This window comes from Caloenas nicobarica, chromosome 5, assembly GCF_036013445.1.
Source record: "Caloenas nicobarica isolate bCalNic1 chromosome 5, bCalNic1.hap1, whole genome shotgun sequence".
Classification (NCBI taxonomy): domain Eukaryota; kingdom Metazoa; phylum Chordata; class Aves; order Columbiformes; family Columbidae; genus Caloenas; species Caloenas nicobarica.
Genome location: NC_088249.1, coordinates 35,456,899 through 35,474,290, shown reverse-complemented (window position 1 = coordinate 35,474,290; position 17,392 = coordinate 35,456,899). Strand labels below are relative to the sequence as shown.

At 39.7% G+C, this 17,392-nt stretch overlaps 1 protein-coding gene across 2 annotated transcripts in view; it reads right to left on the bottom strand.

The window, feature by feature from the left end:
* The window catches only part of ZFYVE26 (zinc finger FYVE-type containing 26), a 51,445-nt gene that overhangs the window by 23,301 nt on the left and 10,752 nt on the right, over positions 1-17,392 (bottom strand). For both annotated transcript variants that reach the window (XM_065635122.1, XM_065635121.1), the window contains exons 10-25: positions 15,605-15,787; positions 14,362-15,009; positions 12,877-12,966; positions 12,077-12,145; positions 11,294-11,445; positions 9,772-9,970; positions 9,184-9,447; positions 8,893-9,012; positions 8,444-8,608; positions 7,232-7,459; positions 5,718-5,823; positions 4,198-4,937; positions 3,438-3,634; positions 2,497-2,601; positions 1,787-1,909; positions 881-1,057 (exon numbers count right to left, since the gene is read on the bottom strand). In XM_065635122.1, coding sequence (XP_065491194.1) covers positions 881-1,057; positions 1,787-1,909; positions 2,497-2,601; positions 3,438-3,634; positions 4,198-4,937; positions 5,718-5,823; positions 7,232-7,459; positions 8,444-8,608; positions 8,893-9,012; positions 9,184-9,447; positions 9,772-9,970; positions 11,294-11,445; positions 12,077-12,145; positions 12,877-12,966; positions 14,362-15,009; positions 15,605-15,787 — 3,566 coding nt within the window. The remainder of the gene's footprint in view (positions 1-880; positions 1,058-1,786; positions 1,910-2,496; positions 2,602-3,437; positions 3,635-4,197; positions 4,938-5,717; positions 5,824-7,231; positions 7,460-8,443; positions 8,609-8,892; positions 9,013-9,183; positions 9,448-9,771; positions 9,971-11,293; positions 11,446-12,076; positions 12,146-12,876; positions 12,967-14,361; positions 15,010-15,604; positions 15,788-17,392) is intronic.

Below are 17,392 nucleotides of genomic sequence, written 5' to 3'. Positions count from 1 at the left end.
ACTGCCTCATTTCAGAGGCAGTCAAAGAGCAGAAAGCATTTTGTGACCCTATGACATATGTGTTGTAGCAGGGTAGAGCACATTCTCTTACTAAAATAAGCTTATAAAAAGAATATTAGCCCAACCCTTACCTTTCCAACATTTGAGGAAACATTGGGAGGAGAAAATATGAGCAATTCTTCTAAAGATGGATAGTTAATACAAACACGTTCTAAATTAAATCATATCTTCAAAAGGGACAAGTAAGGTAACAGGAAGCCTAGCAAAATACTGTTGTGACACACACTAGAGCAAGCTGCTATTTGTATTAATGCATCTGTTCCCAGGCTGAGCACAGAGTCTGTGTGATTTCTGTAAAGGCAATGGCCATCCAAAAAGAAGAATGATACTGTCTACCTTGGTAAGGCACCTGGGAGAAACAGGCCATTAAAGTGTCAAAAACCACCATATAGATGGGCACATGTAGGACACCTGGTGTTACTGACAGAGAGTAAGTTGAGGATGCTTTCTTTTTCACTTGGGACAAAAGATAGCAACTGTCCTGATAAACACCACAATTATATTTTATTACACCCACACCCTCTTTTAGCCTGCACATTCCGCCACTCCCTACAGCTCAAACACAAGACTGCTCTGTTCATATTGGGAGCTACAACCACCTCACAATACAGGAACTCCAAAGACGGAGAAGGGCAAGAGAAGTTTTAATCCACCTCTAACTTTCCTTTGGACCCTGAGACTCAGGATCTTAGACCTGATATGGTAAGAATGCTCTGGTAAAATCTACAGGCTTTATGTATTATGTATATATTATGTATTATAAAATTACTTATATGATTTTATATTGCTATTAATCCCACAATGCAGCAGTTTTGCGCACCTTTGATCCCATGTAGAGTGCCTGGATTTCATTACGGCGGGCTGTTGTCAGATTCGCATAGAAGTGAGCTGTGAGGTAATCAGCCAAGAAATAAGAGGCTGCCAAGTTCGGATGCTGGTCAAGGGCCTGTTCGCTGATGGCAAGGCAAATACCAGGGTCTTCAATTCTTTGTAAAAGCTACACAAAACCAAAATACGGTGAATCCCTACTACATTCCTGAAAAAGCAGCCTTTATAATGGGCCCTTCATGACAGATTATTGTCCTACGATGGTCCAGCAAGCAAATTAACTTGCACAGGTGTCTTACATATATAAGGATGATTTAGGTAATTTATAGACCATCATCATCACCCGTTTGCTCCATTAATAAAAATATTTTTAAATTAAAGTAAGCAAAAGAGAAGAAATGTGACTGAAGGCATAGTGATCAGAAGTCTCTGCACTTTGCTTCCAGAGTATTTTCAAAGCTATGTAGTCTGAAAGAACCTGCACTTTATTTTACACTCTCTGTTATTTGCAACAGCTCCATAATTATTAAAACCAGAAGTCACACTTCACTAATTTGGGCACTGAAGCACAACTGACCAATTCCTGTTATTAGTTTCACTTCTGGCTCTTCTGCTTGAGTAGCACAGAAATGCTTCATTATCATTTTTCAAATAAAAGGGGCCTTGTATTTCCACATAAGTGACATTTATGCTATTAGGTTCAGCAACTAGACTGCCAAGCTGGATTTTCACTTAAATGAACAGGAGAGAGCCAGGCTCCTGAAAGTATATCTAAACAAATAGCATCTCTTAAGGGAAGAACCCAAAAGGCCAAGAAAATGCACATGAAGAAGGCAAAGAAAACAGTTCTCAACTTATCTGACCTAAAGACGTAAGGCTGAAAGAATCTTACTATTACCTGCAACGCTTTTTCCATGTTTCCTATCTCCAGTAAGTGGAGAAGGTGCTCACGGTGAAGGTTGATCAAGTCTTCTCTTGGGACAGGATATAAGTGCCCCCATTCCTCACACAACTCATAATCCTAAAGAATTGAAAAAGGAAAAAAAAAAAAGAGTAAAAGTAAAGGACAAACTCTACCCTCTCTGATACAGCTGTTTCTCCCAAAGTTCTGATCGACTTCTCAAGAAATTCTGTAGCTTTGCCTACTCTCACACATGCAAAAGGTCATTAATTACATTGACAAGGGATAGTCAATTTTGTCAGAGTCACAGCCTGCATTGAGAATACCTTCTCATTTCACAGTCAGCAAGTTGGCTTTTTAGAGAGATACTTTTAAAGCCAGACAGATCTATAGTATTAGTACTTATATAGTAATCAAGCCTGTATTATGCCAACAGCCATGCTATTAACATCTTCAAAATTCTAAGATAAAAGAACAGGTTGTATCTCGGAGTAAGAGTTGTAACTTAAACTTAAGGATTATTAACTACCTGTAAATCTTGACATGAAACGCAGATCTGTATTTGTTTCTGTAGCACAGAACTGAGTAAAAACTTCCTAACAAAGTGATCTCCATCGACTGGTGTTTTAAGATGCTATTTCAGCAAATTTATCTGTTCAAAGTTTAATGCATTCTAATTCACCAAAATTCACAAGATGATGCCTAACCTTTGCTTTCAGAACGATATTCATGATGGCCTGGGGGTCATCAGTGCAGGCTTTTTTCAGATCCTGCCAGTCATTCCACAATGGTTCGTTCTGCATATTCAAAATCTGAAAAAGTTAAGATTAGGGTAGCACAAATCTTAAGAGCTTTATCTACAACAATCATTAAGTCTAAGAAAACAGCTGAGCTGATCATATCAAGAGCTGCTTCAGACAATGGAAAAAGTCAAAAAGGAGACTCCAAAAAAGCTGTGTCACTTTCTCAGAGGTGTAAGTCTACAAAGCATGTTACAAGGGAAGGTGTTTAAAAGACTAGATGGCAATAATTATGGATGAAAAAGTACACGTATACTGCAGACGTTGCTGGCAGTAACAGAGACAACTGAGCTGTCAGCAGAAGCACCACCAGACAGGGATTTATGACTCCACTTTTTGCTCTGTTTGGCGTTTTAGTCTGTGCCGAACTCCAGGTCAGCTACTCTGATGTAACTTGGGTATCTGCACTACCCTGAAGTCAGAAGAACTGACTGCAATACAAACATGCTTATTGGACCACTAGTTTGTACACTGTTCCCAGGTACATCTACACCTCTCAAGCTTTTAAGATGTTGAATTGCCATGAAAAGCTTCCAGAGGCTCTAGCATTTGTATAGAATGGAAAAACAAATACTTGGCAAAAAAGCAGCCTCACACCAATGTTTATGTCTAATCATGTTTGCAGTCCTGAATGCTAACAGAAGAGTGGGAAAGTTATGAAGGATGGAAGTAGAGTGTTAATTGGATACTACAGCACTAAAAACACATGAACAGTTTTGGATGAAAGACTTGAAAAGCTATTATGATCAAAAAAAGAATAAAGGGCTAAAACTTTTTCAAAAGGGCATGCATATTTGCTCCCTGCTGCCTATTTCGTCTCACTGGTTACTTTAAGAATGACTTTGTACCTTTTGATAAACCTGAAGTTCGTTCTTCCTGCTCTGCAGACTGGCTTTCAGTTCATCAGTTATGCCCGAATCAGAAATGCAATAAGCTAGGATTTCCAAACAGGCATCGAGGGGCCATTTGTCCAGACAGCGTAAGGCCAGCCCACTTCTCAACGTTGCATTTTTTACTGGGAACAAGTATTGCCAACCGTCCTTATCTGTGGAGGAAACAAACCACTATTTTGAAGCTCAGTTTGTGTAATTCGGAAGATTTTTTTTAAAAAAATCCTCATCCTCACTGGATCACATAACCAAAAGAAACCTCACAGTACTGAAAAAAATCTATATAAGACTCATCCCAAACATCAGATTCTCAGGAAGTTAGTATGGGATACTTAGTATTTTTAGACTCCAAAAGGCACCTCCTTTCACAAGATACATCATCCCTCTACGACAATGACACTGCTGTAAGAGATGTTGCATTAACAGGACTAGGATTAATGTCTCCTGATGTATTCAGCTCTTCACACAGAAACACTGCAGATGCATTCCAGTTCTCTTGCACTAAATTGGTCAGGATTTGCACATTTGCAAAACAGAAACTACACCATCAGAGAAGGCAAATTTAGGATGAAGGAAGAGAAGGGATCTGGTTCTGGTTTTGGATTTGCCCATGGACCACTACTTTACAGCCTGGATCAGGAGCTGGAAACTATTTTCCATTAAAAGAAAGAAAAAAAAAAAAGATCAAGGGAAAAAAGCCTGACTTAATTGTTCTTACCTTCAGCAGTTGCACAGCTCAGCACAGCATCCTTCACATTTACCAGCTCCTCCACATCCTGACTGTACAGATCCAAGACCTTCAGAGCTCTGTCCCAATCCTTTGCAGCAAGAGCTTTTTCAAAGACTTCCATTAATACCTTAACAGCTGTGGTGGAATGCAGTCCTAGGAGAACCAGAGATATGTATGTCTTGCCAGAGAAGATAGTAGCCAAACTGCAACCTTCTTCTTGCTGATTCTGAAGTGGCTCGAACATAGCAAGAAGAAATCGCTCCAATATTGGGAACTCCTTCAACAACGCCTCACACTCCTTGGAAATCTGTTCCAAACCTAAAGGCATCTCCCGTTTGCCCCGAAATTCCATCCAAGATAGACTCGATTTGGGAACTTTCTGTATATTAGATGCACTTAGACATGCCACTGTGGCCATTAGCTTCGACTGAGACTTTAGGAAGTCCAAGGAGGAGGCAGTGAGTGTGTGCTGGCTCGAGTCATTCACAGAGGATGGGGCCGGAGTGGAGATATCCTCAGAGGTCACTGCAGAATTGTGAACAGGTATTTCAACATCTGGCAGGCAGTAGCAGGCACACTGGTATGCTAAGTTGCTGATGTTTGTCAGAAGAGACTTTGCCTGGTGGTTTTGCCTTGCACTGCACAAGGACAGGGGTTCACAGCAACAGTTAACAATAACTTGCTGCACATTCAAGTTCAACTCTTCTTTAGCCAAGAGAAAAGAAAGCCTGTAGGATTGAAAATAGAACTAGCTTACCCAGCATATATAAAAGGTACTTTACAATCACATATTTTCATAAATCTTCCAAATGTTTTATGAACACAAGTCCCCTAATATTCTTCACAGGTACATATAGGGGAAGAGTATATATCCCGTGTTTATCCAGTATGAAAAAATGTATACAGCATGACATGGATAAGTCAGAGCTAATGCTGCCATTTCTTTAAAGAAAAGGAACTTAGTCCTCAAACGTGGACTTTTACCTAAATGTACTAAACCGGTTCACCACTAATGCTCATGTTTTTAAGAGTTACTTTCAGATACTTTCCACGCCAGCCTAATTTAGTAATTTGTGATGGAAGGACCTTAGATTATCCAGTTTACCCAACAACCAGGGCAAGAGCCATGCCCAGCTGTATTCTTAAGAAGCTCTACTGGTCTAATTTGTTATGAATACATTTCTAAGCTGCAAGTCCACTGCTCTGAACTGTCACACATTCAGTTAAAAAAATTCACATGAATGCACTCTCTCTTCACAACATACAGTAATTGTTAAAAATATAGTGCCACAGACTTTCCTATCAAAAATCTTCAGGCTGTCAAAGAAACCACTGACTAAGCTCCTCCCTGCACACCAATCCATGCAGCGTTAAGTGATCGGCTGGTGGGACACAGCAGGCTGTACTACCTGTGCTAAGTAGCCAGAAAATAATTTAATCCTAGCTGAGGTCCAAAGCCACCAACACCAAAATAACCTAGAGAAGTCTATAATCAGAAAAGCACCAACCTGTCAGGATGAACCTGTCTCTCAAACACAAGCTGGGAGAGCAGCTGAGATGGACTCTGCTGTAACAGTATGAAAGGGTTCCCCACTTTCACTTCTGCAGATATATCTTAAAAAAAAAAAAAACACAGAACACATTTTATAATACAGACACATTAGCTAAATACACCATCCAAATCTAATTTTAGAAACACAGATTTTAAGAGCTTGAGTCTGAAACTTCTTTGACTAAATTCAGAGGTCCACATTCACATTAGTGTGATAAAATCCAGAGTAAATTGCAGGGCATTTCTGATTATGATATGCCTCTCAAACTTGTCACCACTGGCTCATGTTTTACTGGACCGACTACCAAAACAAGTAGAGTGGGGAGTCTTTGGCCTTTAAGCGAGATCTAGGTTCAAACAGTTTAGCAACTCCACTACTTCAAACTTTCACCAGAACATGTATTTGTGGTGAGAGACCGAGAATGTGCAGTATTGGTTTCTGAGGAGTCTCTGGATGTAAATTAGTGAGCCCATGCTCTGTTCAAGTCAAACTGAGCAAAAGCAGAGGGAGCTCACAGATATACAGCTACTTCTACAAAAGCAGTGAATCCCTTGCCAGTATTGCCGAAGAGCCTTTGTGTCCACTACTGAGTTATGTCAAGTAACTCTGAACAGATAAGTTTACCTTCTCTTTTTATCTTCCAGTACAATAACGTTTCCCCAAACTCACTCAACCATCAAATACTGTGCATTCTTTTGGCTTTGGCAGTTAGTCAAGGAGGATTGAATCATGTCCATACAGAAGTTATAGTTGGTAGCGACCTGAGCTGAACCAACATGTCTGAAAACGAAGCTTTGCCCTTTTTTCTTATCCTCTTGGGAAGGATTTCTCTGAAACCAGTACTGTGGTATTTTACATTAGTGCAGCTCAATTAGTGTCAACATTAAAAAAGAGACAAGTGCTTTTTCTCCTAGCACAGTGAATTGTTCTGTTCTTCTGACAGCTTTATGTGCTGATGGTGCATTTCTTTCCACCGTCATCTGCTGACTTGATGAAAAAATTCTGCCTGGTTACCTCTGCACAGCCTTCTACACAGTCTCTACTTACCTTTGTGGAGCAGCAGGGCACTGATTGCTTCTAAGGGAGCTGAAAAGTGTGCAACATGCTGATCCACCGGATGCAAAAATCAATCTCACCTTACAGGATAGTGATCAGAATGTCTGAAGGTCAGGGATTGTTTGCTTTGTGTAAATAAAGCACAGAATCTGGGTCAGCAGTTAACATTTCTGTTCTCATTTTCCTAGTGCCATTAGTTATTTTTATCTTAGCTGTGGGTGGCTTAGGTGTTAAGAAATGAAATTTTAAAAGCTGTGCAATAATCAGTTGAAATCAAAAGATCTGGCTATGCACAGGCAGTAGGCATGTTTGGCAAGGAACCATTGTTGCACAATGACTTTTCAGAATCAGGCTAGAGTACATAGTCTAGGTATCTACACCCAGGCTCACACTTGCCAGCAGAAACCCCTTACCTAGTTCTGCATTCAGGCTTCGTAACACAACAGCAGCCAGTGCACTGATGTAGTCAAAGAAGGCCTTCACGAAATTTGTCTGCGTGTTGCTCTCTGGCGTGGTTTGGGCATGTTGGTCAAGAGTTCTCAGCAGGAGCCGTGTTTGATTCCAAACCAGGTGCTTCTCCAGTTCCGCAGGTTTGAGAGAGGCCTGCTCCACCAAGGTGACAAGCAGGCTCCCTTTAGAGTCTGGTTTAAGAGAACAGACATACATCCAAGATTCAAGTAAGTATTAAACGCTAAAAAGGAAAAGGGAGGGGGAAAGAAAAGAAAAGAAAAAAAAAAGAGAGAGAGAAAGAGAGAGAAATGCTTTAGCCTAATTTCCTCTCTGCAATTACAAATCTCAGTCTGGGCATTACAATTTTATTGAAAGCAAGAGAAATTTTCACAGCAAAATAAATCAATGGTTCATCTAAATTGGTAACCACACCTCTGATAAGTTAGAAATATATTAGGGCAGGCCTAAAATGTATCTAGTTGTGTCATTAACATATAAGCTTATTCTAAAAAACAAGTGTTGATCAGTCCTTGTGCTCCATAATGTTTAGCCCTTAGAGCTCTCCTAAATTTTTGCTCATTAAACATACAAATATCTTTAAATATTATACAAACATCTACATGCCATTTAGAAATCTGCTGAATGGAGGAGGTAAAAAACCCAAACAAAACATAAGAAAACACCCCAGTGCTATATAATGAAGAGAGCTCTGAGAAAAGGCAACTGTGGAAGACTTCTTCAGAAAAGGATGAGACATTCTATGATAACCCTATGAAAATGGGAAGATATTACTATATTACAATAGTTTTATAAGTTCGCCTCATTTTTTTAAAAAACACCCACAACAGTAAGGATACATCTAATTATCTATAAGTTATCAGGTTAAAATACACTTAAAGAATTCCTTGTTAGGAGTGAAGGAAAATAGGACAAATAAGGTCAGTTGTATTCATTGATATTTTCCTTTCTTCTCTGTTAAGTTCACAATTTTAGCTCTGAAAACAAATGCTCAGAATATAAGAATTACAGATAAATTTTACACTTTGCATTTATGATTTTTAAAAGTATATATTTATGCATATTTCAAAGAGCATTACTACTAGATTTATAGTTGTCTGGACACACCAAAAACTTAGATCCATTTGTCAGTCTTCACGATCACAAAAATAACTCACCCACAGAGCGTTCAACATGTGTAAGTGCTTTTAGGATTTGATCCAGATTTTGTGATAAAACAATTTCATTAGTAATACTTTCTTCTGTCAAGGCAGGGTAGCAAGCTTGCAGAAGGTCTACAATACTGCACCGAAAATGACTCCCTGTTTTCTCATCTGAGACCTCTACAAAGGGGGAGAAAGAAACAGTGACTATAACAAAGGCAGAAAAATTTTTGTGCAGAAGAAGGCCCAGAGAACCAAAATTGTATTATAATGCAACTAGTTTGCCAAATTCAAGTCGTTTCAGTTTATTCAGAGTTGAGCTTGGGTCTTCCTCTCTTTTTTTTTTTTTTTTGGTTTTAAATACTAAGCTAAAAACTGGGAAGTTCCAATTGCCATTGCAACAGAAGGCAAGAGTTTTATTTAAGCACATTTCAACTGAAAATCTTATCAGCAAAACATCCTACCTGGCTTGGATTGCCCTTGTGACGTGCAGGAATAATTGAGAATTTTACTTATTTGCAGGAGAACTGCTGGGAAACCCTTTACACCTTCAGAGTGCAGTAAAACAAAGTCAGGTCGGTGGCCTGGAAAAGTCATTGATAAAATAAAAGTTAGGAATGGAAAAAGGAGAAACTACCATGAAAGTAAGAAATGAGATTTAATTAAGATTCAAGTGTTAGCACAAACAACACAGCGCAAAAAGCCATTTTCTGCTCCCAGGCCCATGTTGATAAACACAAAAATCAAAAGCCTACCCCGAGTTTCAAGGCTGTTGTACAGTCTTCTTTCTGCTGTTTCCAAGAGCTGCTTGCATGTCTTCCAAAGACGGCACTGAGTACAAGCCAAGTCAAATGTCACCATTGCTGAAGGACTGAGGTCCTCCAGGACTTCCCGCAGAGGACCAGTATGCTCCAGCTGGATGTTGCTGATCCAGAAGTTGTCTTGAAGAGTAGGGGCAAGACTTCCAGAAGTTGCAAGCAATTTATCAGTAACATCCGAGATGGAATAAAATACCATACCTACGTGTGTCAGCAAAACACACAGTCGCCAATTAAACAGCATATTTATCTCGGATGCTGTCACACATAATTATTCTCTAATCTTTTTGGAAAATAATTCATGAGGTGGCCTGCTTCATGGACCAATTACTGCAGAACAGATAAAACTAACTGGGCATCAACAGCAACTGTCAGCATTCTTAGTCTCCTTTTAAGTCAAAGAACAAGCACTTACTCTTCTGAACACTTGTTGCACTCATTAAGACAGTATTCAAATTGCCTTCTCCTGCTTTCCACTTCTCCCTCACCTTTTATGAGAAGAACTAAAAAAACCCCAGTCCTTACCAGCTGCTGCTGCATTCCCAATAGCTTGCAGTGTCGAACGGCCACTGCCAGATTTCCTGATGCCTCCAGTGCCATCTGATGCTTGATTCTCAATGTTGTGCTCCACTCCTGCCATTTCTCTTACCGCCTCTTGGTAGCGCTCCATGAAAACCAATTCACCATAGCAAGGTGAGGTATTCAGATTAAACATCAAAGCCACCTTTCAAAAATAACAGTAGATGTAATTACAGAGCACGTCAAAAGAAGTTTAACAGTCAAAGAGTTTTGGAGGTTTTGGGAGGAGACTAGTGAATAAAATAAAACAGATACTTTAACTGAAAAACATCCCCACAGACACAGCAGGCTCAAACAGTGAGGTTTTTTATGTAGAGAGTTCTAAGTGCCTGAAAAAATAGGACTTTAGAGACATTTTTCAACTATTTTTATAAAGCTCAGCAATTATTTGCTGCAAGGCTAATTTTCATAAACCACACCTTTCAGAATGACTTATTATTTCAATACACTATGTAACCAGATAAATCAATCAAGTTGGGCCTCCAAAGTAAACTATTTTAAACAAATGCTAGAAGGCATTCCTTGCTGAATAAGAAATTTAAACACAGAGTAGGTAAGCACAGCCGTGCAAGTTCCTATTATCAAACCAACAACAGAACACAAATGAAGCTTGAATTCTTTACCCTCAGCGATACTGAAATTCAAAGTAACAAAGCAAAATGAAATGCTTATTTTGGCCCGATAAGTAGGGAAAAGATGAAGTGGCGTGCTTGATGTCAAACAGAACTAATGAGTTGAGCGGAAACCTGCTGCTAATGCAATGTTTAGATGATATTAAGTGCTCCTATTTCACTATCTGAAACTCAGCCAGGTCACGGCTTTTTGCAGAAGATGCAGTCCCTGATGCACCTCAAGATGTTTTTTCAGAGCATCAGCCCAAAAGCCACATAAAAAAAGGTATGTGCAGCTGTGAGGAAGCAAAGAAATACAGATGTGCAGACCGTCGATTTGAAGTCTTTCTGCCTGTTTTTAGTACCTGAATTTAGCCTCGAAACATACCTCCTTCAAATAAATGTAATCACCACCCTGGATCTGCTTTGGGTAAGGAATACCTTTGCATGTTCCTGATGAACTTACAAGTGGCCGAGTGTCATGGTTTTGATTAACTGATTAAAGTAAGCAGTTCAGAAGCTGCTCCCTCATGAGGCTTCACATGAGCTCTTTGTGTTCTTCCTCCAGCCGAAAGACTAAACTTGGCCAGCTCTCAAACATTTTCATGCTTTGAGAAACCAGGTTTAGAGAAAACATTGAAGGAAAAACAAAAAACCCAGCATCCTTGGGATGCTGGTTTGGAATTTCTTTGCTCCTTTCACTTGCTTCTACTTCTGAAGTGACCCTTTCATTTGGAATGCAGATGCTTCAGCCCTATGCTTGCTGATGCAGCAGCAGAAATTTCATCAGCTATCACAACTACAAATGTTAATACCAAATTAGATTTTTAATTGCACAGAATAGATGCAACTCTTACCTGATGGGCTTCTATGAAGTTTCCTCTCAAAACACAAGAAACTAAGAGCGATTCGGGTGGGGAAAGCATCATAGGAATGAGGGGGTTTTGCTGATGTGGTCTCACCCTGCTTGCCAAATCACCTGAGCCAGACACATTACTGGTACTTCCCTCTGCAAAACAACAGAATTAATTGGGATGCTAGTACAGAAAAAACATTTCACCAGAGAACAGCCAGCTATCAGAAACCAGAACGTCACATATTTAACACAAAAATATAGGAGCAAAGGTGCAAGGAAATTTTAGGGTAAAGAGGTCAACATAAACATCTTGTGAAGAATTCTCATATATTTCACTATTCGGTCAGAACTTTCAGTTTGGATCTCATCCAAATTTAACACTGCTTAGTGGCCACCCAATGTGGACACAATGCCAGGGCACTGGTTCAACATGGGTAAAGGGAGAAGCCTTAAGTGTTGGACTTATTAAATCAATTTAGCATGCCTAAGCATGTTTTAAGTTACATGACTATCAGTCTATTTGCTTTTTTGATGGTTTGCACATCACTACATTGCATACTGTTTCCTGCAAGCCAAAAATATCAAGAACAATCTAATTTTCATATTCCAGAAGAGATATATGGTATTCTAATCAGAAAAAAAGTCAGCCAAAAATAGGAGCTCTGAGAAGTGAAAAGTTCTAATTCTGTCCTGCACAGAGCAGTAATTCACATTAACTAGTCAAGCAAATACCTCATCATGTACATCGACAAGACAAAGAAACACTACTATTGTGGCTTAATACCTGAGGTACTGGTGCTTAGCTCGCTACTTGTACTTTCTAATGATGGACTGGAAGTTCCCTCTTTCCCATCTAAAATGGAAACAAATCAAAACCAGCATATTAAACGCACTTTTTCTAGACAAGGTAATTACACTTACTGCAAATAACAGATCAGGCAACCACAAGAGATCATCAAGAGTATCTCACAAATGAGTCATCACTGATGTCTACAATAAATACAAAACCTGCTGATTTGAAGAAAATGCTAGATAAGAGATTATGTTGGGGTGGCCAATCAGTGACTCACATCAGATACTCCAAAGCTTCTTATTTTGGAACATCCCAACCCAAAACCAGACATGCCCTTTACAGGCTAAGTAGAAAAAGGGTGAGGAACCCAACTTTCTCTTAAGGCTACCAATTTAAGCCACAAATTCCTGTAAATTCACATCCTACATACTATTGTGATATGAATGAAAATATACCAAACAGTCATTGGATATCATGGAAAAAGCAAAAAACTGGTACTGTAGTTGCAGAGTTCTCCCCTGCTCCAAATCAGACTATGTATGAAAGAAGGTATTTTCTTACCGGAATTTAAAATTAATTACCTTTAAGTTTTGCAGGTGAGGTTGAGGTTGAAAAACTACCTCAGTCCACATGGAACTGGACTAAGACACTTCAAACCAGTTAGAAAACTAGAAGGAAATAAATCTAGTTCTTTACTCCTACTCCATTAAATCTAATTCCATTCAGCTATGAGCTCTTCAAAATTATTCACATTTCAGAGAAGTCTTCTCCAAGTCACTTTTTCAACCCACCTGTCTTGTACCTTTGAGATCTACTTCGTTTCTTAAAGCTCGAGCACCTGATTAGAGAGCAGTATCTCCTGGAAGCTGCTAGCTGATGTTCTGTGAAACATTTAAGCAAAAACATTACCAAATATTTGGACAGGCCATAAACAGTTATCTGTCTACCTTAAAGAATCTACCAGCACACCTACATAGGTAGAGCTATGACGGCAAATCTCCAGAGGAAACACAGTTGACCTCTGCTAAGAGCTCTTCTGCAGTAAAGTTTAAACCGGCACCTTGAAGTATAATAATTTTGATGCAATTCAACTAATACTGTGTTTTTCACATCCAATGTTGCTTGGAATGTACTATACCTTTTACATACCCCCGAGAAATACTAAGCGTCTTTTCCAATCTAAATTACTCTAACTACATGGGAAAAATAGGTGTAGTCCAAGTACATAAGCAGGTAGAAACAAGGAAAAAAAGAATAAGAACTAAAATAGTTAAAGAGAAAGTTTGATTTGTCATTAAGGTTTTGCTGAAACAACTGGGTTCTTCAGTCATGTGGGGTAGTATGAACCCTGGCTCAGTCAACAATTGTGGAAGAGAGCAAGTAATGGGGGTGCCAACCCCTGGGACAGAAAATCCAAGAGATACGCAGTGTCAAGAAAAGCCAGCCACCTTTGCCTGAAAGATGCTCCCCAAATAGTTATCATTGTTTGTCAGAAGTTAGGACTTCAAAGTACAGAATCCCACAGAAAGCTGCTGCCTGTCCAACATAAACACTGAGAGATGCCTACTTAAACATAAGTCCCATCACATCCCCTCCTTTATAGTGGGAGACCTGAGAAATAGTTGAACAGAAGTTTGGAAACTTGGAACATTTAAGGTCCATACTGCTCAGTCTTTCTTAGGACATAGACTTTGCATGGGCTGAGATACACAATAAGCCACACTATAACACAAGCAGAATGCTGATAGGAGCAGGGCTAACAAGTTGTAAGATATGGAGAAGGGTAGGAAATAGTTTCCTGAGTGTGTTTTTCTATTAATAACTACCGCTGAGGAGTGGTCTGCATCCCAGAATAATCCAACTTCCTCTGATACTTGTTCCTAACATGTTTCCAGACTAGGCTAAATCAACACTCCATCCATGAATTAGACGAGTCTATCTGGCTTGCGTTGGACACTCCACCATGTCTCTTCATATCACTGCACTGTCAACATAATTTGTGACAAAGTGGCAGGAGAAAAACAGGTGAACTGAAGCAGGGTGTCCACAAAGGGGAGGGAAAAAAGAAAACCCAATCTTTCTGATTAGAATAGAGATCACTCCTGTCGGAGAATGGTGCAAGAACGAGGTGATCTCCAACTAGGTCACTCTCCTAATATCTGCCAAAATGTGCTCTCTCAGTAAGATGCTCAGGGAATTCAGTCTCGAGACCATTGCCTGGATAACTGTAACAGAACAGTGTCGATATATCAGAAAGTGCCATATACCAACCCTACCTGCATTTCTGTTACTCATCACCACCTTGTATCGCCAGTGAGCTTCAGAAAGGTATTTGGAAAACTGTAACACACGACTTGCAAAGGCATCTCTGCTTGCAGAAAGATTCAAGCGCTCGACAAGCTCCAGCTCTCCACAAAGCACGTTACTGGAGTCCCGTGGGAGAGAACTCTGAATTTCTTCCAGATGGTTGAGAAGCAGCGTGAGGAAGGCATCCATGGCCACATCATCCACCAAAAATCCAGTAACACCACTGGTGAAGTGTTTCAGATCCAGGTAGCTCAGCCTAGAGGTTTCACAGCTTTTGCCACCTAACACTGAGTCACAAAGATCTTGTGTGTGAACTGTCTGAGCGGCCAGTAGATGCCTGTCTAATTTCTTTTCAGTATCTATTAGGCGATGTGGACTTTCTGCAGTGGAAGACCGCTGACCAGCACTGCCTTCTGTGCTCACAGTAGCAGTCTTTTTGTCAAGATCATCATCCTCTGCATAGTCCTCAGGTAGAATAGTCTCCATATGGAGGTCACTGTAGGAAACAAAAAGCAAGGAGAAGATGTTCTCCAAAACCTCCAGGCGCAGAGGAGCAGGAATACTCCTTAAGAACTGCTGACACTTCACAAGGTACTGAGGAAATACTGAAGAGCAATCTGTATATTTAAAAACAAAAAGAAATAACATTTACAACATTTTCCAGGAGTTCCTTCCTCCAGTCACTGCCCTTTAAGAAAATTCCAGAAGAAGGAACTGTCTCAGTGGCTCAGAGCCGATCATTCCTCCACAAATCAAGTACATATATGTCCAACATTTTACATTTAAAAAGGTAGCATGCCTCCTCCCTCTCAGTAATGCCAATTATCACCTTGTGTAATCCTGTACAAAATCAGATTACACCCATTTTAGCTATTAAATCAGTTTTAGCTTTGGGAAATCATAACCTCTTACAAAAGCAGCCCTGCAACTAACATCCTGTATTTAACATCACCTTCTTTTTGCACTATATTCTTACTACAATTACCTTAAATGTTTTAGAACAAGGCAAGTAGTTTATTCATATCTATTATTACTAAAGGTAATACACCCCAAAGAAATGCCACTATAGTTGTTTGCAAAGCATTCATAGCCCACTAAATAGAAACATCATATGTACACAGGGTGCAATACTATCCCAGCTCTAAGTGATAATTCAGAACTCAGCAAGTGGAGAAGCACAAGCTATTGAACCTGAGAAAGGAAGTCAGTCACCTGCTGGTTGTCCAACAGTTGCATCTTCAGTGATATCACCAAGAAGGCTGCGTACACAATCTTTGCACTTGGAATGCTTATGCGAATTCACACAGAGAGCATAGATAGCATACTTCATGGCGCAAAACGCTCGGAAGAGTGCCAGATTGCGCTGCTGGCTCAGGGTGTTAGGGAGTGTTGCTGCTGTGGAGGGAAATAAGGGTGGTGAGGGGATTGGAGGTAGACAAGAAAACAAGTTAATTTTCTCCTACAGTTCCCACCCTGCAATATTTATCAAGCCTTTCTTCCCCAGTGTCAGTCCGTCCCTCACTATTATGGCACAACATTCAGAAAACAAAACAAAAAACAAAACAAACCACAACAGATGGGCACAGAAAAGTCAGGTCTGGATCCCCTTCCAAAATAGAATTTTTCTTTGAATTTGTGTTACAGGACCCGGCTACAGCACAGAATGATGAAAATGTGCTCATGACAAGTCTCATTAGAAGTACGTGGTTAAGCTACACTGCTGCATTTACAACACTGGGACAGACCCTGTCTTGTTTCAGCATCTTAGAATTTTGTGTTCTATCACACAGTAGTTAAGTAGGGAGATAGTGTAGACTGGCTGTGACCAGAGTGAGAATAAAGTACCACCACTTCTATATATATAGAGATCATATCCAATCCGCAATTGATTAAAGAAGTACAGTCCCACTGTTTCTTTCACACATTTATGATAAAGGCAACTTTAAAAAGTACTACACCCACTCGTCCTCCTTTTGCGTTTGTTGTTTTTTTGTTTGGTTTTATTTTTTTTTTATAAGAAATAAGGTGTCACATGTCAGAGACATGGCCCTTTCTTAGTACAACAGAACATCAGAACTGCAAATCATGTAAAAATTGCATCATCACCCCCTTCACCAGGAACACAATATAGGATTATATATTCTATTATGCTGGGTTTAGATGAAGTATCCAACTACTGTACAAAGGTTAAAATAAATAAATAAACAAATAAAACAAACAAAAAACTCACAACATCCACTATCCTATATTCTTATACAAGGGGTGGATTGTCCCTCTGCCTATTGTCACACAGGAGATGCATTAGCAAAGTTTTTTTTTCAACAAAGCACCGGTTGGTTGTACTGATAATGTCCCCATCCAGACTCTAGGACTGAATAGCATTACCTAGAAAGTGTTTCAGCACTGTCCTCCACAAGCCTTGAGCACAATTTCAAAGAAAAGCACTAGCCTGAACTCTTCTGAAAACTACAAAGCAGCCAAGACAAAAGCCCTGGGAGCACAAACAGTTTGAAACCAAATATCCCCTATCACTGCAATTCTAAACAGCAATAATGGTGGAAACCATAATGTAGACAGCAAACAAAACTGAGGAAACATCCAAGTATGAATCCTTTGCAGAACCCACACGGCCACAAAAATGCTGCAATTCACCAGCAACTCTACACTAATATATGGTACCCAAAAAGTTCTCAATATCTCTGTCTTAAGAGCACTTCAGGCAAGTGAAGCCAGAGACCCAACAAATACAGTCCTCTGAAAAAGAGAAATAGCTAGCTGAAGATACTACAAAATAGACACTGGTAATCAAATGCAAATCTAATACACTTTTGCCTCCCACGTGGAAAGACTTGGATGCAGTGAGTCTGTGTCAGTATCCGTGTCTAAACCAACTCTTTTCCTTGTACCAACACTGAAGAACTACCCTTTAACTATAAGCATTTGTTTTTCCTATGCCAGAAGCATTAACACCTTACTCTTGAATTCTGTAACTCATGAGAA